The sequence below is a fragment of the Leptodactylus fuscus genome, chromosome 2 (genome assembly GCF_031893055.1).
Source record: "Leptodactylus fuscus isolate aLepFus1 chromosome 2, aLepFus1.hap2, whole genome shotgun sequence".
In the NCBI taxonomy this organism is placed as follows: Eukaryota; Metazoa; Chordata; class Amphibia; order Anura; family Leptodactylidae; genus Leptodactylus; species Leptodactylus fuscus.
Genome location: NC_134266.1, coordinates 58,138,591 through 58,158,847, shown reverse-complemented (window position 1 = coordinate 58,158,847; position 20,257 = coordinate 58,138,591). Strand labels below are relative to the sequence as shown.

The following is a 20,257-nucleotide window of genomic DNA, read 5'->3' as shown; positions in this document are numbered from 1 at the left end:
TTAAGGTTCTTTAATAAATTATTAAATCATGGATTAACTTGATGAATGTGCATTTGTATATTGTAATACAGACCTGACAGTTTTTGGGAGGGTGGTTGCTATCTTTTACAGGCAGAGATGTATCAAAACTGGTGGAATGAAAAAGTAGAGCAGTTGTCAATATTGCAACCAATCAGGTTTGTGTTTTCATTTTTCTAAGGTCATCTAAAAAAAGAGAGGAGATATACGATTAGTTGATATAAGCGATCACTCCACTTTACCTGTACATCAGTCTTCATAAATAACCCATATAGTTTGGAAATGGAGTCCAGACTACAGACGGTCGTAAAACAATATCTGCTGGTGAATCTGAAAATCACTGATCTATTCTTTAAAGCACTGAGAAAGACAAAGACATGCTTAACTATTTAATGACTAAACATTGTCTTTTCACAGTGTAAGGGGCAGGTCCTTAGTCCACAATAGGACTGAGCAATTAATCAAAAAATAACAAACTGAGCATCAATGTTGATGATTTTGTGCACATCAGTTATTTTGGTTCAGTTATTACAGTATTTGCAAGCTTTATATTCCTGGTTCCTTTGGACCGAAAATATCTGACACCACAGAATAATTAGGGGAGGCCCATAGGAGGTAAGCAAATAAATAAATAAAAAAGTTACTAACCTCCCCTGGGCTGCAGGAATGGCTTTCGTCCTCTTCCGGCCTCCTGAGTGACATCAAGGACCACTGAGGTTTAAGATTGGGCCACAGTAATCAGTTCGTGTTGTGACACAAAGACACAAGTGGCACGATGAGGACTGATCCATGTGACCCCTGAGGCTCAATCACAGGCCTAAGTGGTCCCTGATGTAATTGAAGAAGACCAGAGGTGGTGCCAGCTCCTCTTTCGGTTCAGACATGTCCAGTCTGAACAAAACCACAAGGTGAACCTCACAACATGAATCCGGATTGGTTCACCCAACATATGTGCAGCATCTCTGAGTGTTCCTGCTTTTAATTATTTGCCTCTTGTGACTCTGGGTTATGTTGGCATGTCCTAAGCTCTATGTCACTGTAGCTTATCCCATTGTTATTCCCTGCCATTCTCCCCTTGTGTTTCATACCTTGTCACAGCTCTGGCCTACTACAAGCCAGTGGACTGTGTCTGAGCTCTAAAGGTTGTCCAGGAGACAAGTCTTCTCAGTCTAGTTCTAGTCTAAGGTTGGTGTGCAATAGTAGCAGTTTTCAGAGGAGTCAGTGCAAGCCAGCACGGAGATCTGAGCTCCACACATTCCCTAGGTGGAAGAGACTGTCCTGAGCAAGGTAGTTCAGCTGTCAAGAGTTTGGACTTTGTGCCAGGAGGAGCAATAGAGTGCCATGACTGGAGTAGTTGGCCCAACACCTCATTCATGGTAACCTGATCCCTGTCCGGACTACTCACCACTATAGCCCCAGGGGAGGCAGATAAGGAGTAAGTGAGCATTCACACTACCGTCAGTGTCCGACAGGTAGCGTCCGCAGCTAGTGTCCGTTCAAAATCTTGCACAGACATTAGCGGACACTAGCTGTGTCCTTGAAATTTTTCATTCCTTTAAATGGAGATCGGGTGCGTTGTTTTGCACTCCATGCCCTTCCTTAGCTGTCCGTTCCTAAAGATGTCCAACTTTTCAAGCGAACAGAAAAACCCGACATGTAGGTTTTTTCTGTCCGCTTGAAAAGTTGGACATCTTCACAAACAGACACTTAAGGACAGGCACAGAGTGTAAAACAACGCACCCGATCTCCATTTAAATGAATGAAAAACGTCACGGACACAGCTAGTGTCCGCTGCTAATGTCCGTACAAGATTTTGAACAGACACTAGCAGCGGACAATGACTGTAGTGTGAATGCCCCCTTACAGTTGGAGTGGAGTTTATTCTTAGAGCCTTAAACATTCTTGGGTACCATCCTAAGACCAAGGCTGGTGAATTATACACTAAAGAACTACAACCCCCAATTGGAAGCTGCTTGTTTCAACTGCACTTCTGTTTTCCTGAGTCATTCCTACCTTACCAGCGCCGCACCTCCCATGAGGCGACCTGAAGCGACCGCTTCAGGCGGCGCTATTTCAGGGCCTCGGGAGGGCAGCATTTTTGCTGACCTAAGCCAGTCCAGGACAAGTTGTCCTGGACTGGCTTAGCGTCACCGTGTCTGCAGCCCGACACGGGAAGCAAGCGGTGTATTGGGGCGGCCCTGCTGGACGCAGCACTGCTCCAGCAGCCGCCCCTCACACTCAGGCAGAGAGCAGGTCCTCTCCCTGCCTGCTCTGTCTACGAACGCCGCTCGCACCGCCACGCCCCCTTTCCGCTCAACCCTGCCCCTTCCACTCGGCCCCACCCCTTTCTTGTGACCCGCCCCCCAGCTCCGCCCCTCCTCGGGGGGGGGGGCGGCTTTCTGACGCCGCTTCAGGTGGCAGAAAGCCCAGGTTCACCCCTGTACCTTACCATCAGGGCACTTGCTACTTTTTGCGTATTAGACGGTAATGAGCATCATGATCATAATGTTCTTCATATGTGGAGGTTGTCAGTAGCATAGCAGGGTAGCACCTAAGGATACCCAGGGGAATATATATCAATATCAATATATCAAGGGAAAAATTGAAAGTCAGTTTTGCTGGAGACTGTTCTGGAATAATTTGTGCCAAATTTATCAAATGTTCAATTTCTGAAATAAGAATTCCCCTCAGTTTTTACATAGTCATTATGTGGAATGTTGATGTTTTTCTTAGTATTTCTAGCTGTGGATTGCAGATCACAACCAGTGGTACACGATTGTTATTGGATTTTTCCCTCTATTGAGTATTATGGTGGTCATTCTGATTTCATTATAAATTAAAGTGGTGAGTGATCGATACACACTAGAGAATGTTCATACCTCTCTTCACTGACTTTAGGAGTCTGCAAAAAATTGAGTGGCGATAATGTGTGACAGTTATGTAGGTCCCAGTGTCAGACATGCTCGATAATGTAGTATTCGCCATTCTTTCTATACAGAGTCTCAGCAATGACAGGTAGAGCATTTGCACTAGATCCCTGGAGAACGGTAAGTAGTTTGTTTTAGAACATTTACACCTTTTTCTTCTCCAGACTATGGCTCCTTATATCGGACCATACCATAAATCTGCCAAGCTGGGCAGACCCCCTTGTCAACATCCACCATACTATTTACATCACAGCTATCCCAAAACTAATGTTTATGCTCAACTTTAGGTCAAAAGATTAGGTCCTTAAAGAGGACCTCTCACCACCTCCAACAAGTCCAGTGCTTTACACCAATTAATAGGTTCTTCTTGACTAATTCTGGCACAGTTGGAATCTCCACCATTCCTGAGCAATCAATGCTATTAGTTTTGGTGTCTCATATGCAGTGGCGTAACTAGGAATGGCAGGGCCCTGTGGCGAACTTTTGACATGGGCCCACCCCTTCCTGTCCGACACCGAAGACCTTGACCAACCTCCCCCCCCACACCGCATTCCTGCGCGCTCTATTATATCCCTCAGTGGCCCCTGAACACAATATTACACCCCATTGTGACCCCTGCACACAGTATTACACCCCATTGTGGCCCCTGCACATGGGATTATGCCCCATAATGAACACCCATGAACAATTATTATACTCTGGGGTATTTTCAGTTAACGAGATAAAAGAAAACCACTGAATTATGAACATTTATGCTTAATAGCTTAATATTGCTTTTATTAGAATATACATTTAAAGATATTTGTATAACTATTACAACCTCAATAAAACATCTAGTTTTATTGTTTTGCTTTTTTTCTCCTTTCTCCATATACACAAACAACTACTTGACAAATTAACCAAAGTCCAAGCCATCCATTACACAAATAATCTAAAGATAGTACAAAATATATATTGTGTGAAGGGCACATTCCACCTCAGACAGGACAGAATTGCCCCCCAAGAACAGCCTATACACTTTATGCCCAATGCACTGCAGAAATAGGGTGGAGATCATAACAAGGAGTGTCTGAAATATGCGATTTACAGGAAAAAGTAAAGTGTCTATATCATACAGTACTGGTTTAACTAATCATTGTAGTAGTATTATCATCATCATCATCACTTGAAATGCTACTCTTGACAAAGGTCTTGTAAATGATATTGTAATGCTGGCCAAACACATTAGACGATTGTTTGCTGAAGCCGCCGACTTTGAAAGGACTGGATGACCATATGCATGCCTTCCTCTCTTCAAACAATAGATGTTGGGGTGAGATAAGGATCGGGCACAAGGATTTCAATTGTCTGATCGTTTTGTTCTTAGGTGTGCCCAGCAGCCGCTTCCTCCATTTCTGAATTAAGTCCACATTTACTGCTTGGCCAAGTGTCCATGTGTATGGGAGGACCAGGAGAGGTAGCTGTTGCTTGTGTATGACTAGCATAGCACTGATGGAATTTACCAAAGATTTACCAATTTTTGTACAAGCCCAAATTGACACTGAAATAACACTTACTCTTGTTTACATCCCCGAAAATGTAAACAGTGAAATATTGTAGATCAATAGTCTTTGAAACAAAAGCGAATATATAAGATCATACGTGATAAACTGGGAAAATCCATGGCATGGACTTTTTGCATCTTGGAGGTTTCTGTGTGAAGATCTGTAATAAAGACAAAAATAAAACGTAAAAATATGGCAGCTTTCTAGTCCGTCCGTCCTTCTGTTCCTGTCTGCTGTTTTTGAATAAACTACATTTTCTTGATATGCAAATTCAGCTCACGGAGCACAGGGGCCGTTACACCTGTGCACAGAGCACTGCATAGTCACAGCCTGCATTCCGCCTCCTCGTCTCATGTACGCCCCCTTCTTTGAAAATGAATCCTCTTTGCTGCGCTTTCACAAAGAAGGGGGCGTACCTGAGACTAGGAGGGGGCAGAATGCAAGCCATGACAATGCAGTGCTTGGTGCACAGGGCCCTTGTGCTTCGTGAGCTGAATTTGCATATCAATAAAATTAATTTGATTTAAAAAACGGCGGATAGGAACAGAAGAAGGTAGGATTAAAAATAGCCTTTCTAAAGGCTATTCCAACTTGTGCTTATTGAAAAATACATAGCTCTAATGATAAGCTTTAAGCTGGTCATATACATTAGAATACACCTATGCTGTGCTGACATTAAAAGTGAATTAATTTTAATGAATATTAAAAGTTATATTTTAGGCACTTTTTGTGATCAGTTATTTTTATTTGTTGTGCCACTTTCCTTGCTGGAGGGTAATACATCTGCAGATGAAAAGAGGAAACTCTACATCCTACTGGGAGAAGAGGCCACTGTGGAGATCACTGCCCAATACATGTCCAGCTGTCACCAACTAAGAGGAAGATGAGACGTATGGACTATCAAACCCCCCACCCACAAGACCACTAAGCCCTCCCCATCACCCGTCTACCCCATACGCACCGATACCCACACACTCCAAACAAGAATGACGAGACTCTAAGGGCACTCAAACCCCCAACCCACAAATCCCATTGAGGTCTAGTGTGAAGTTTCCACAATTAGTGATGGTTTGGAGAGCCATGTCATCTGCTGGTGTATGTCCACTGTGTTTTATCAAGACCAAAGGCAGTGCAGCCGTCTACCAGGAAATTCTAGAGCACTTCATCATTCCCTCTGCCCACAAGCTTTTTGGAGATGGAATTTTCATTTTCCAACAGTCCTTGGCACTTGTCCACACTGCCAAAAGTACTAAGACCTGGTTTAATAACCACAGTATTCCTGTGCTTGATTGGCCAGCAAACTCACTTGACCTTAACCCCATAGAGAATCTAAGGGGTATTGTCAAGAGGAAGACTAGAGACCCCAGACCCAACAATGCAGATGAGCTGAAGGCTGCCATCATACAACCTGGGCTTCCATAACCCCTCTGCAGTGCCACAGGCTGATCCCTCCATGCCACATGGATGTCATCATTCATGCAAAAGGAGCCCCCACCAAGTATTGAGGGCATTTACTGGACAGACTTTTCATTTGGCGAACATTTGTGGGTTTGTTTGGTTTTTTTACAGTTGGTCTTATATAATATTCCAATTTTATGAGATAATGACTTTTGGGTTTTCCTTGGCTGTAAGCCATAACCAGCAACATTAACAGAAAGAAACACTTGGAAAGTTCACTCTGTTTGTAATGACTCCGTATAATATATAGATTTCATATTTTCAGTTTAATTACTTAAATTATGATTATTTGATTTATTGAGATGCAGTAGTATATGGCAGTCCACCACTGGATTAATGTAAGCAGTATGTTCATCCGGCTGAAAGCATTTCATTTAACATATTTGCATTAAGGTATACTTACTGTTGTGATCTAATCTTTCCAAGGATGAAGGTCCATTTTTGGGAAATTAGAGCAGTTAATGAAATCTTCTGGGAACTGATTGGACATAAAGACATTTGGAGGAACTTTTTTGATGTTGGTATTAGCGCATATGATATGAGACAGAGTCACCGACTCTATTGATGATCTCTGTGCTGGAGTGAACACCCAAGAATTTTCATAATAAAATCTAGAAAATCATAGAAAGATTGGTCATCTATATTGTATACAATGGACGAGATTTATCAATCCTTCTATGGCACTTTTCTGGGATAATATTTTGGTGTACATTTGCCACAAGACCCCTTCTTGCTCCCCGCATTGTGCTCAGCATATTGATTATAATTTATGACAGTTTCATAGCTTGAGTTATAATTGAAACCTACACAAGTTCCTATCTGGTGTATATTTCCATTGTGGTGCTGGGATGATTTATAAATCACTTGTCCCCGACTGGCAAAGGGAATTTTATATAGACTGGCGTATGAAATGCCAATCTTAAGAAATCTGACAAAGAATGTTTAAAACAATTCCAGATGTTTTGGCATTTTGATGGATATCTTGGCAAATTGTCATATATCTGGGGGGGGGGGGGGACCCACCAATCTCTCTACACCAGTTTCCTACAGAAAATGTAGGCCCCAAATCCTGTTGCAATCCTGGCTTTCCACATTACAGTGCTCTGTTAGTGACCAAAGGAAGACCATGTTTCTACCTCTAGACTAGTTTAGTCTAATACCAGTTTTATTTTTTTGGAGGGGGGGGGGGGTTAATCACAGATGCACACATTACTAGTTCCACTAATCAAATCAATGTATGGACACCATAACAATTGGTACATACCTATCTCCATCTCTAGCCCTACGAAACTGGTCTCCAATTAAACAAGATAACAACTTCCCAATTCTTCCATTAGGAACTAGGGGTTCAGAGATTCCTCCAACCCAAATGTCAATGTTTTCAGGAGTTCCATACAAATCCATGAGATTTTCAGCAAGCTGTCTATTATTTAGCACACTGGCCAATTCATCAACATCACGGGGTGCAGAAAGACCACAGAAACTTCTCCATGCATTATATCCTATGATTAAGAAAATGCCATGAATAGAATTATTCTCTAGAAAATGGCTTGGCCTTGGAGTTCAGCATCAAGATTTTAGGGAATTAAAAATTATGCCAGAAAAAAAAATCAAGCAAAAATTATACAAATACATATATTTTACTGATCTGATGCAAATTTAGCCAGTATATTTTAAATGTTGTTCACCTTAAGTTCTATTTAAAGACTTATTTCGAGACTATAATAGTTGCTTTGCTACTTTCTAAGAACAGTGCAGTACATTCTACAGTGGCTATACTTGGTATTGCAGCACAACATCATTCACCAATGAACATGACATCGCTGGCCCGAGGAGAGGAGAATGGAGTTTAATATCACAGTCCTGGAATACCCCTTTAAACATAGGACTTACCCCCAACCTTTCTTGGAACCTGTCAAAATTTGTTTACATGTATAGTACAGCTGAAATAGGTATATGTTCATCAAGCTCAACAAAAGAGAGAAGAGGATGTGACTGATGGAAAGGACGGATGCGGTAAATATTTTACACTTATTGGTTTAAAAAGACAAGAAACAATGTCACCTTAGGAGTCTTTTCTGGGCTTATCAACTGATGAATTATCCTTCAGATGACACGCCAATGGCCATTGATTGGCAGAGGTCTAACTATAGTGGTCACAGGGGGGTGTAACCACAATCTGGCTCGGAAGGGTACAGGACCTGTGGCCGGGTTTTCGGAACACCTGAAAGCCTGGTTCCCCAACTGCTAAACATATTGTTAATAGAAAAGGGTTTGGCATTCCAATAGATGCCAGTTCAGGCTTCTGACCTCCTACTGGAGCTCTTCCAGCCTGTGACTGAGGTCACGTGCCCATACATCACTGCTGGGGCCTATAGCTGGGCTTCAGCAGTCACTCGGGGCATGCCAGTTTGGTGACATCAGCACGCCGCAATCAGGGTGGACCCCAAAACCTCAGAGTATAATGGCACTGACGTGGAGAGCCAAACCACATGAATATTCCTCAAGTTTTGTGGTGTTCACTTGAAGTGGCTCTAGGGAGAACATTATACTGTGTGGGGGACACTGTGGAGCACATTATACTGGGGGGGGGGGGGTCACTGTAGAGTCATCAGTATCTCAATCCTGAAAAACTTGATTTAAACTATGAACTGGTCTCTTTGTATTTCTCTGTATTGCTCACTAATATAATATAACAGGTTATGATTTCAGATCCTACCTGGTAACCCATGGTCTCGACCTCTCTGTATGTTAAGAGATGCCAGATCACGACCAAGCCTATTAACCATTGGGAAAAGACGGTCCCTTAATTCTTCAACCATTATTTGGTTCTGAAGGTTTAGTTTGGCATTGTTAACCATCATACCTCTGAGTAGAGTATCGATTCCACCTTCGGAAGTAATACAAAGAAAGCAGGGTACTAAATAAATACTGATATGATAAATATATACATATATAGTACACTAGAACAGAATATATTAATATTAGTATTATAGTATGCAAAAAGATTGAAATCAGGTCAGGTTACCTTGTTTCACTATTCTCCATGGTGTAAAAAATTGCTCACTAAGTGTGACGACAGGCTGCGGACCATAGGGGGTGTAATCCTCCGCTAATCTGTATACGAATGGCTGTACCATTGTATGACCCATTCTATAGGCAATGGTAAAGACATTTGATACTCTTGGGTCCTCATCTTCATTGTAGGATTGATATGCAGGTAGAACATTTGACATCTCATCGCCCAAAAGCAGATGCACCCAATCTTTGTAGGCTATTTTCTGTCACCAAAGAAAACCATGCATTAGAAAAATGAAAGCTCTCAGGTAGCATATGTCTATATAATGGTAGGGTACTTAGATGATGATACCGTACCTGTATGATACCTCCTACTATCTTGCGGGTTTCTTGGTATAATGTCTCTCCTGACCAATGTGGGTTTAATTTATGCAGTTCTGTGGCAATGCGATTGTGCTCTCTTAGGAAGAGAGTATGGAATGAAGTCAGCATATTTTGTTCATTGGCACGACTGTCACCTGAAATAAAAAGTAAAGCCATTACAAAGATGGACCGAATTTCACCAGTCCCGATAATGAGGAATCCCTTTTCCAATCCACAACACATAGGGATCATACTTCAGGACATATTCCACTGCCCTCTGAGGACAAACCACCTGCCAGTAAAGAGACCAGACCGGCTCCCATTTATTTCAATGGGAGCCGTCTTTTTGGTCAGAATTTTGAGGCTGATGCAGCCTCAAAATCCTGACCAAAATACTCTGTCTGAACTTACCCTTAAACTTCAGAATTCCCTGCACGCAATGCTGCTGTGTGATGTATGGTGCATTTTGAATCCAGATGAGAGGGATTATTCCTTTTACGCCAATGCCTAAAACTCATACAGCAGACTGGATTATATATTCTATTCACACTTGTCACAAGTTTCCAAAACCAGGATTTGTGGCTCTCCACTGGAGATGAGCAAGTAAACTGATATGGACGGAGACTTTTCAAGCCCATTCAAATGAATGGGCTTGAAACATGCCGGCAGGTTTCAGTCTCTTGCCCCTGTTTTGTGCAGGAAACGGAAACCTGCAGAACGGAGTACGGGCGCAGATGTGAACAAGCCCTTACCTTGCCCATGTTAAAAATGCTATCGAAAAGTCAAAAATATATCTACAGCTGCCTAAGAAGTCAATGATTTTTTTTTAAGGTACAATTCGAATTTCCTCAAGCAAAACTTTCCATTAGCTTACCTGCCAGAAAGCAAGGTATTCCCATTGATGGGTTGGTGCTAGAACATTGGTCAGGTGCATTTCCTTGAAAAGACAGGAATGGAAGTCCATTGTCAGAGAAGTTCTGATTAATCGCTAAAAGACCCAGGTTGTTTGTATTATTGCGAAGCAGGTTGGCCAGATTGTTGTCACTACCATACACCTGGCTTCCATCTATGAATGAAGTCAGACCATTTAGCTGTTCACGCACAGGACTTGTCAGACTGCAGGCTGCGGCTGTGCGAATTAAAGGGATACATTGACTCCCATTAATATACCGAGGATCACCTGGTGGAATCTGGAAATATAAACATAAGAAAAAAAAGTGTACCAATTTAACATTTATGTGGTCACTACCTTTTCAAGCAATTTGTCTCACTTCCTGGAGCATGTGATTCTGGACCAAAATGTATTGAATTTTTTTTTTTTAATTAAAAAAAAACATGGCTGCCTTCTGCCTGAAAAAAACACGTGTAGCGTTCCTGCCATTAGGAGTTTTCCTAATTTACAGATCACTCCCTGTTAGGCAAGGGTCATCCATAGATTAGATTCACATTAGATAAGCAAGACAGCATTACAGTGAGCTGTGGTGGTGGTGTGGTGGTGTGTGTGTGTGGGGGAGCCTGCACACTGAGTTACGCTCCGCTCATTCTGAACGTAAAACTCGTTCAGAATGAGCGCATAAAAACCAGATCCCGTTGACTTGAATGGGTGCCAGCATACGCGCATATCACATTGAAAGCAATAGGGGGAAAAAAAGCCTCCCATTGATTTTAATGGGTAGCATGCATATGCCGGCACCCATTCAAGTCAATGGGATCTGGTTTTTACATGCTCATTCTGAACGAGTTTTACGTTCAGAATGAGCGGAGCGTAACTCAGTGTGCAGGCTCCCTTACTCTGTGCAAAGGACTTAAAATTCTGCGGATTTCACAGTTTACAGTTAAAGTTCCCTTTGTACTCTTATCTAGTTCCAGCTGCGAGATTACAGATGGGATATTACTCAGACGATAAGCAGCTTTCCTGACCGTGCTCCTAGATTGCTTGTTTGCCCCCCCCCCCCCCAGTTTATCCTATCAGTATGGCAGGACAGTATCAGTAATGGATAGGGAAGGGAGGGCATAACACACTTTGTTATACATGCTCCCCTCCTGAGAGAGAAATATGAAATTGTGCTGCAGCCATAAATGGGGATATTAGCATCATAAAAACAGAGCTATGAAAAGCTTATAAAGAAGAGACTGTCCAGCAATACCCAGCACATATTTCTCCTTTTAGGAAAACACATGTACCCTTTACATTTATCGATGTTTAAATTTTTCTCTTTTTTTATTTTTTTTATTTTAATAAACATTAAAAAAAATAAAAATGAATTGAAGAACTAAGGCCTCAAGCACACAACCATAAATAGGGGACTCAGTCAAGTGTATGGGGCATTTGTTGCATTCTATTATGCCTTCAATTTCATAATGAGTCATACTAAGGATTTTTCTGTATCTACAAATTCAATAGAACATCCTGCAATTTTCTTCTATCAGATATTACAGTACTTTCTGCAGCCATTTACCCCTAGAAACCTAAAAGCATTTCATTTTATATGGCAGTTCAGAGAGGCCGTGTGTCTCAGGCTGGCACTAGGGTGTTGTGAAGGCTCTGTTGAGTACTGGAGGCCAAGTCAAATGTGACATCCAAGATGTCTGCACTTCCTGTTTTCAAAAACAAGAACATAACAGATGCCAAATTATGAAATATGTATTATATTGTACTCTTACAATTTCCACAATGAAATGATCTTCTCATTGGGATGTGAATAAGTTAATAAATCTTACCATTATAGGGAAACAAGGGTAGATGTTAACACAGCTCTTAGTACAATCCTTATCCTGGAAAAACGATGAACTTGTTGGAGTGGGAACAGAGAAGTCAAGGTCATGATCCAACCACTGACTCCATTGCATGAACATAAGAGATCTATCATTGTCCAGCTTTAATGAGTCCGTGGATAGTTTAACAATAACATCTGATACCTCACGAGCCTGTTGCCAAAACAAAACAAAAGTTACAGAATTGTTACTGCAATAATGTTACACTGCTTATATAATACTATATGTCCACTGCAGCCTGCTGGAGACAGCCAAGCCATATTTAAAGGGATTACAGGCTACATGTTGCAGAAACAGGTTTTTTTGTCGCAGATTTTGTTGCAATTTTTTAAGCCAAAACCAGGAGTAGCTAAAGCAGAGGCAGAAGTGAGAAGAACTTCTTATATATTTCTCATTCCTTTTGTAGCCAAACCTGCACCACAAAATTATATATATATATATATATATATATATATATATATATATATATATATATATATATATACATATGCATGCGTGTTTCCGCAACATGGGGCCTTAGCCTTATTTAAGTTTAGAACATGCCACTTAGAATGGCATAAATTGATAAAAGTAGTAATACTGGTCTTACTCATCACCCCCCCCCCTCCCATTCCAATGCCTCTCAGGTCTCCTATTGGTCTCTGTATACTAGTTTCCACCACAGATATATGGCTGCTACAGTCAATGGGGCTGACATGTCACCCCTATAGCTAGTCATTGACTTCAGCACACATATTTCGGTTGGATCATCACTGCTGTAGGCTAAATACAGAGACCATTAAGAGACCCAGGAAGCATCATATTGGATTTAGTAAGGGGAGTATTATATCCTTTTATAATATACTATTATTCTAAGTGGTTCCAAAACTTTCTGTGACTGGATAGCCCATTTAAGCCCTCTTAAATGTTTTGGTGTTTAGCAAAGTTGTCCTTTGTAGATTAGGAAGTTATCCAGTTTTTCAATATACTTTTTTGTATTAATTCCTCAGTTTTCATATCTATGTTTGCTGCCACCCAATAGGGGAATTTATTTATCAAAGCCTGATTAAGACTGCCAAAGGTGTAACTTGAAGCGTCTTTGCCCTAATGCAAGATCTGTGATGGGGCCCTAATTTACCACGTGGTGTCTTCTATTATAGAAAGGCCTTTAGGTCCCCTCAGGTTCCAGGGCCCTATGGTGATTGCTACCTCTGTATCTCCTATAACTTTACCAATGGTGCCTGCTAGCTCTTATAGGTATGACCTCTGCATCCAAATTACCATGCTGGATAATAGAAGTAACTGGAAAAACCCCAATTCCATCTTTCCCTCACTGTAATCCCAAGTTATTTTTACCGAGGGTAGAGTAAACCCATTGATGGGGCGGCTCTGTGTCCATCCTCGTGGCAATGATATACCATCCTCATATTCTGGATTGAGAAGTCGTTTAAAACCAGTGTTTGATACTCCAAAAAAAGGTTTCTGTCTGTAAACAAATGTGTTAACATTTATTATATATTTCATAATCAGAAATTGTTGATTTGTGTAAATCGAGAAAAAAAAAAAAAAATTCAGGCTCTGTACCGATACATAATATTTCATAGGCTATATTTTAAAAGGGGCTGTCCAGGAATTGGAGCAAAATAAAATAAAATGCATTCTCAATGGCCCCTAAAATACCATTGAGCCTTGTGCTGCACTGCTGAAGTCCTGCGCTTCATGTGACCACTGAGGCCAATTAGTGACCTCAGCGGTAACGAGAGAGGCGACATCACTGGTGATCTCAGCAATCACTGGTAAGGAATCAATTACTTTCAGCTGTCACAGTGCAGAACTTCTGGAACAGCAGCACTGGCACAAGACTGGGTAGGTACGCCATTTTTATAATATTTTATACCTCTCGCCCCCCCCCCATTCATTCCTCAGATTACTCCAATTCCCAGAAAATCCCTTTAACATATAATTAAACTATATATATATATATATATATATATATATATATATATATATATATATTTTATCACGGTACATACACACATTTCTTCAATCTATTTTGTTCTCTATAACATTCTCTTCTCCTTATTTCACCAATTATTGTATTGTTTTAATGTGTTACATTTGAAGGGTAACTAGGTGTAGAACAGAGGACAAAAACCAGAAATATCTACATATTGTAGAATATTAAATACATATATTATTCAATTGATAATATGTTCACATTAGACTACTCATTCTTCTGTCTATTATATTACGAGGTTTCTTACCTATTATTACATTCTCCATTGATGGTGCGGTAAGGTGAAGGCACACACACTTTTGGCAGGAACTGATAGGCACATTCAGTCAGTTGAGAAATAATCTCATTTTGCTCCTCTGTCAGATATTCTACAAAGTAATATGCACATTAAGAGTTTGATAAATTTCTGTATTACTAGTGAATAAAGGATGCTGCACACTATACAATCATTCCCATCTACAGAAAGCACAATATAGAGCATGGGAGGAGGCATATACAGTACAGTATCAATATAAAGTTATAAAGGTTTGTATTACATCTGCAAGTCCTGTCCTGACTGCTGGTTGAATGACCCGAGCTAATAGCTGCACAGATCTATATGATGTTGCTAGTTTAGATCATTAGATAGGATTTGCCAGTCAGGCTGTGTTCACATGAGTTGGAGTCTCTTGTCAAAAATCACCATGCAAAAAAAAAAAAAAAAAAAAAAAAACCACACGCTTCAAGTCCATTTTTTCTGTCTGGCAATTTCAGTGTAAAAGAGCAGATACCCAACAGATCCCATTATAGTCAATGGTGGCTGCTGTGGACAGTTAGTTCACATGGCGGAAAATGAAGAAATTTCACTTCATTTTCCGGCGCCGGCTTTTTCACCTGGCTAACCGAGATGGGATGCCAATGCAAAGCTGCAGACCCCACGGGCAGAATCCACGGTAAGATCGAGCAGGACGCTTCTTCTCTCTCCATCCTACTGTGATCTCTACCTCCCATTCGGAAGAAAAAAAAAAAAAAAAAAAAGGGAGGCGGATTCGGGAGTGGAAGCCACCCCCAAATTCCTCTGTGTGAACGGACCCTTAAAGTCTGCTGTTTAAAGAGTTCATTGTTCTGGCCCACAACAAATCTGAAAATAGCGTTTGTTACAAGCAGCAGAAGGGCAATGAGCGAGATGCGAGTCACAGTACCTGAACCTAAAGAAATGGTCAAAGGAATACAAAGTAATTCATTTGTATACTTATATGTGTGAGTTACAAACACATACATTTTTGTATGTGGCAGAATCTGAAGTCCATAAAAGGTATCAATGCAAATCGTGTGAGGTGCCCTAGAGTACCCTGTGTATAGTTTCCAACCCGTGTGTCTGCTGACAGATTCCTCCTACAGTATTGGACGAGCATAACTCGGGGCTTGAGCCAAGCACATTACTGTTCACCCTGAGTACAGCACATTCATTGACACTAACACAGCACTAGCCCTGGAGCCAGGGGGGCTAGAGCCATGAGCTTCTCGTTTTAAAGCCATGAATCTTGGCTTTAAAATAATGTCTCTAGTAGAGATGAGCGAACAGTGAAATGTTCGAAGTTTGATATTCGATTTGAGTAGCCCCTCAAAACACGACTGTTCGAACGAATATCGAACCCCTTTATAGTCTATGGAAAAAAAAAAAAAAAAAAAAAAAAAAACCTCACAACTCATTTAGGGGGAAACCAATAGTCGACTCAGGAGAGTCACCAAGCCCACTATAACACCTCAGCAAATGACGACAACACCTCGGGAATGCAACTGGGACAGCAGGGGAAGTATGCCTGGGGGCATCGAACACGCCAAAGTCCCTGTATTACGCCACTAATAATGTGGGAGCTGACTTTTCACCATAGGAAAGCATTGGTCAGCGTTGATTGGCCGAATGCCGTACAGTGTACATCATTCGGCCAATCAACGCTGGTTCTGCCGGAGGAGACGGAGTCTAAGATCGGTCCACAGCAGTCTCCATTGTGGTCCGATCTCAGATGTAGCAGAGTTGACAGAGCTCTGCTAAATGTCAGATCTAGCAGCTAAAAATTCAGATACAAGAATTGGGTTTTCTGATCATGGAACTTTTCAAAAGGTAATAACTGAGCAAAAAGTTTTAGGCACCCACAAAATAAGAGATATCCATCACATGAGACAGTCCTGTTACAGCTATAAGTTTAATACCTGAGACATTTGGGGATCCTGGGTAGAGCATTTTCAGCTTCTCAGTAAGAAGCCAACGACTGACATCCAGGTAATCTGCTGACCGGACGACATTCCTAGATGCTCCTACAGCCTGCTTGAAGAATGTATTCCTATCTGAAAGGATTGCATTTTCCTTCTTCGAGTGCTCCTTTAAACTGAAGATACATTGAAATAATTTTATGTATAATTAATTCTAATAAAGACCATCTATTGCATTAATGAAGAGACTTGGGTCAGAAAAGGGGGTGGGGGGGTGGAAGGGACAAATGGATTTGGACTTTTATATTGGGGTCACCCCAAATACTTGTTTAGAAGACTGATCAACTTTAAATTCCCTGCACACATCTACCAGGCTCTCTTCTTGGGAAAGTGGAAAGGGTGGTGAAGAGAAAAAAAAAAAAAAAAATATTTGCAAAAATTTAGCACAAGAAACAACTTGCACATACACAAAAAAATGCAACTTCTCATGCCTTGTATGCCAGAAAATTGATATACAAGGCATGCATTTGTGAGTTCGTGTGGTATCATAACTAGCCACTTCTTAATGCGTATAGGTTTCCGTTTAGGGGGTCCCCAAGCGACCTCTCCAAACAGAATACCGAGGGCAGATGTGAACCAGGCCTGACACTATTATATATAGTTTATAGTTCACACAAGACCTATTATGGTACCTTCTCTGATGCATTTATGTGAACAGGTCTCCATCTGGAGAGGAGCCAATACTGGTGCTAAACACATGGGGGGGGGGGAAAGAAATATCAAAACCCCTATGCCAGAAAAGGTTCACATCGGCTAGCAATGATATAGCACCACATGAAGTTGATCTTTGACATTCTATAGATGTTTAGTTATATCATTTTCCCTACAGTAATCTTACTCTGTCCTATTCTTGATATCTGCAGAATCCACCAGCTTCTTGGCTTCTTGAACAGAGTTGTGAATAGTATCAGCATTCAGAATGGTTTCTCCATCTTAAAAAATAAAGACCAGTCAGATAATACAATACACGCTGACAAATCTATATCATTACATGGGAATTTATAAAGCCAGCTGCAACAGCTTTGCATTGTACAAAGTCACAGATTTTGGTACATGGTATATTTGCCCTAAAACCTTCAACATATGAGCCTCTTGCCAATATTCAAAAGTGACAAAAAGTAGGCAGAGTTATCAAGATAAGCCCAGGCTCTGACAGGGCAGCAAATTAGGACATATTTAGGGTGCATTCACACGGAGTAAAATGGAGTGTAATTTGGAGTTAATTTTTACACGTGTAAAAAATTTACACGCGTATTTTGGAGCGTTTTTTTTTTTTTTTTACACGTGGCGTTTCAGTAGCATTTACGGAGTGTTTTTTGGAGCGTTTACTGAAGCTGTTTTTTTACATGTGTAAATGCTCCAAAAAACGCTACTGAAACGTCACGTGTAAAAAACAAAAAAAAAAAACAAAAAAAAACACCACTCCAAAATACACGTGTAAATTTTTTACACGTGTAAAAATTACACTCCAAATTACACTTCATTTTACTCCGTGTGAATGCACCCTATAAAGCAAAGCGATAGATTTCAATATTTTGGCACAAAAAAAAGGCAATGACGTTGCAAATTTATTAAAAAAAAAAAATCACATAGTGAATGAATGACAAGAAACAGGTTTGGCTTCTTCTGTCTGAACAGCTGGAGCTTCTTATCTACTAATGTATACATTTCAGAGACTTGGTCTGTAGATGGTGACACTGTTCGTGCACTTGGATTTATTCTATATGGACAGAGTGGGCGAGATTTATCCGAACTGATGGAAAGTAAAAGGACATTGGGGTGGCGGGTGACCATTAGGGATTGCTGGACTCTCCATTGGCATAAATTGCACTAAATATATCAAATGTCACAACATTTCATAAATTTGGTGCAATTTTGGTACACTTTTCACTCCACCAACCCTACTAGAGCAACAAATTTTTGGACTTTCAGCAGTCACATTTCATAAGTTTGGCAGCTAGATAGGCTAACCATAGTTTCTTTCCCATCCACTTTTCAAACATGGCATAAAAGGTCAAAGTTACAAAATTGCTCAAGAAGACACAAACCCCTAAAGTTTAGGTAGAAGTCCGGAGCTTGATAAATCCCCTTCATATGTTTATTAGAATAATTTAGATATATAGGAAGCATAAAAAGGGCAACAAATACTTGATAGTGATAGTGTACAAAAAAGGGGTGTTTTTTTTAATTTTTACATTTTTTTTCAAAGATAGCAAGAGCAGATATTAATATTGCATTATATCATTTACCTTGATTGGATGTTGCAATTGTCAAGGTCAATGCACTTGCTATAAGAAACCCAGCAAAAACATGTATAGAATTCATTGTAAGAAACCTGAAAGAAAACAATATATGAAATCAGCTTCTCTAGGAGTCACACAGAATTATAGCCAGTATATTGTCACACTCAGGTCAATTCAACTGCACTCACTGAATTAAATAATATGCAGAAACAAACCCGTGCTAATAACTCCCTGTACTCCGGAAACAACAGAGAAAAACAATAGACAGGAGTGTGAACAGGACTATAGACAGTGTCCCCACCTCACTCAACTATTATACAATGGCCGTAAGTGGATAACCGCTATTTGGAATACATGAAGAGCGATACGGATAATGAGGCAGTGACCACATGGTAGTTATAGCAGTACTGGTTGGTTTGCAGGGATAACAAGGTTATCACAACATCCTCATACTAAGTATAGATAATACATGATACACCGAACTGCACTCAGATGGAGAGACAAAGGTAATAAGTCTGATACGTGGTAGATACCACTGATCAAACTGATACAGAGTAGCTGCAAAACAAATACAATCTTACGAACACCTTTCCCCTGCCTATCAGGTTCCTCGAGAGAAATGAGACTAAAAATGATCCCAGATGATCATCTTTAGCCTAATGTCTCTAGAGGACTAAATAAATGGACAGCTATTAGACAGTCCCACCTTAGAAAACAAGCACCACCATACAGATATACATAAATGACCACAATATATAGTTTGGTAAAAGCAACTACTATAGAAATATGCCAAGCCTAAAATCAATGGACAGTAATTTCTCTCATGTACAACCAACACAATGGTTACCATTAGGAGAGGCTAGCATAAAAAAAAAAAAAAAAAAAAAGCCACCACATACTGACTATTACACCGCAAGACAAATACAAGATATTTTCATAATTCCTTTAACGTTTGAACTGTCAAATTTTGATAACATGAAGAATTTTGCTGGAAGCACAACCGTGAGTTTACCTTTCAGTGTGAAAAGACATTACATTATGTAATGAATGATGTGTAGAGCAATTGATTCACAAAATGACAAGTTTTTGGGTGATCTGCAAAGCATCATCGTAAGACTAAGACCACATGTTGTGTAAAAAAAAAAAAAATGCAGCGGAAACAAACTCAGCAAAAATTCTTGAAAAAAAACACAGGTATTATTGATGTTTATATAGCACCATTAATTCCATTGTGCTGTACCTTTATTATATTAAGTCCATGGTGCAGTACATTTAGGGGTTCACCTACGGCCTATGAGGGCTTACAGTCTATGAGGGAAGAGGGATATAGTCAGAATGTGAGGGGGAGGATGTTCAGATGGTGGTGTGGTGACAGTAGTGTTATAAGCAGTGTAACCTCAGGAACTTGGGGGGCCGGTTAACTGGCAAGTAAGACCTGTGGAGGACTAGCTACACCTACACGTTCCCACTGGTGCTTTATTGGGAGGACTTCACAAAGTCCAAACACAAATGGCTTTCAGCAGCATAAGGGAACACAGAACAACACGGCTTAATTCAGCCAAGTGGCAGAAGTGTCCAGCAACACAAAACAGTTTTTGTGACAGAAACAATCCCACAGGCTCACCAGGTTAGCAGATTACCTCCACACAGGCAGAGCGCTTG

General features: G+C 40.6%; 1 protein-coding gene across 1 annotated transcript; it reads right to left on the bottom strand.

The window, feature by feature from the left end:
• Nucleotides 1-6,345: 6,345 nt before the first annotated feature.
• On the bottom strand, nucleotides 6,346-18,677 carry LOC142194616 (myeloperoxidase-like). Its single transcript, XM_075263866.1, has 12 exons — nucleotides 18,602-18,677; nucleotides 17,191-17,284; nucleotides 16,293-16,468; nucleotides 14,347-14,467; nucleotides 13,439-13,568; nucleotides 12,050-12,256; nucleotides 10,203-10,518; nucleotides 9,323-9,483; nucleotides 8,976-9,228; nucleotides 8,667-8,837; nucleotides 7,212-7,449; nucleotides 6,346-6,558 (listed from the first exon to the last, which is right to left on the bottom strand). The coding sequence occupies exons 1-12, from the start codon at nucleotides 18,675-18,677 to the stop codon at nucleotides 6,360-6,362; spliced, it is 2,142 nt and encodes a 713-aa protein (XP_075119967.1). The 3' UTR covers nucleotides 6,346-6,359.
• Between the last annotated feature and the right edge of the window lie 1,580 nt (nucleotides 18,678-20,257).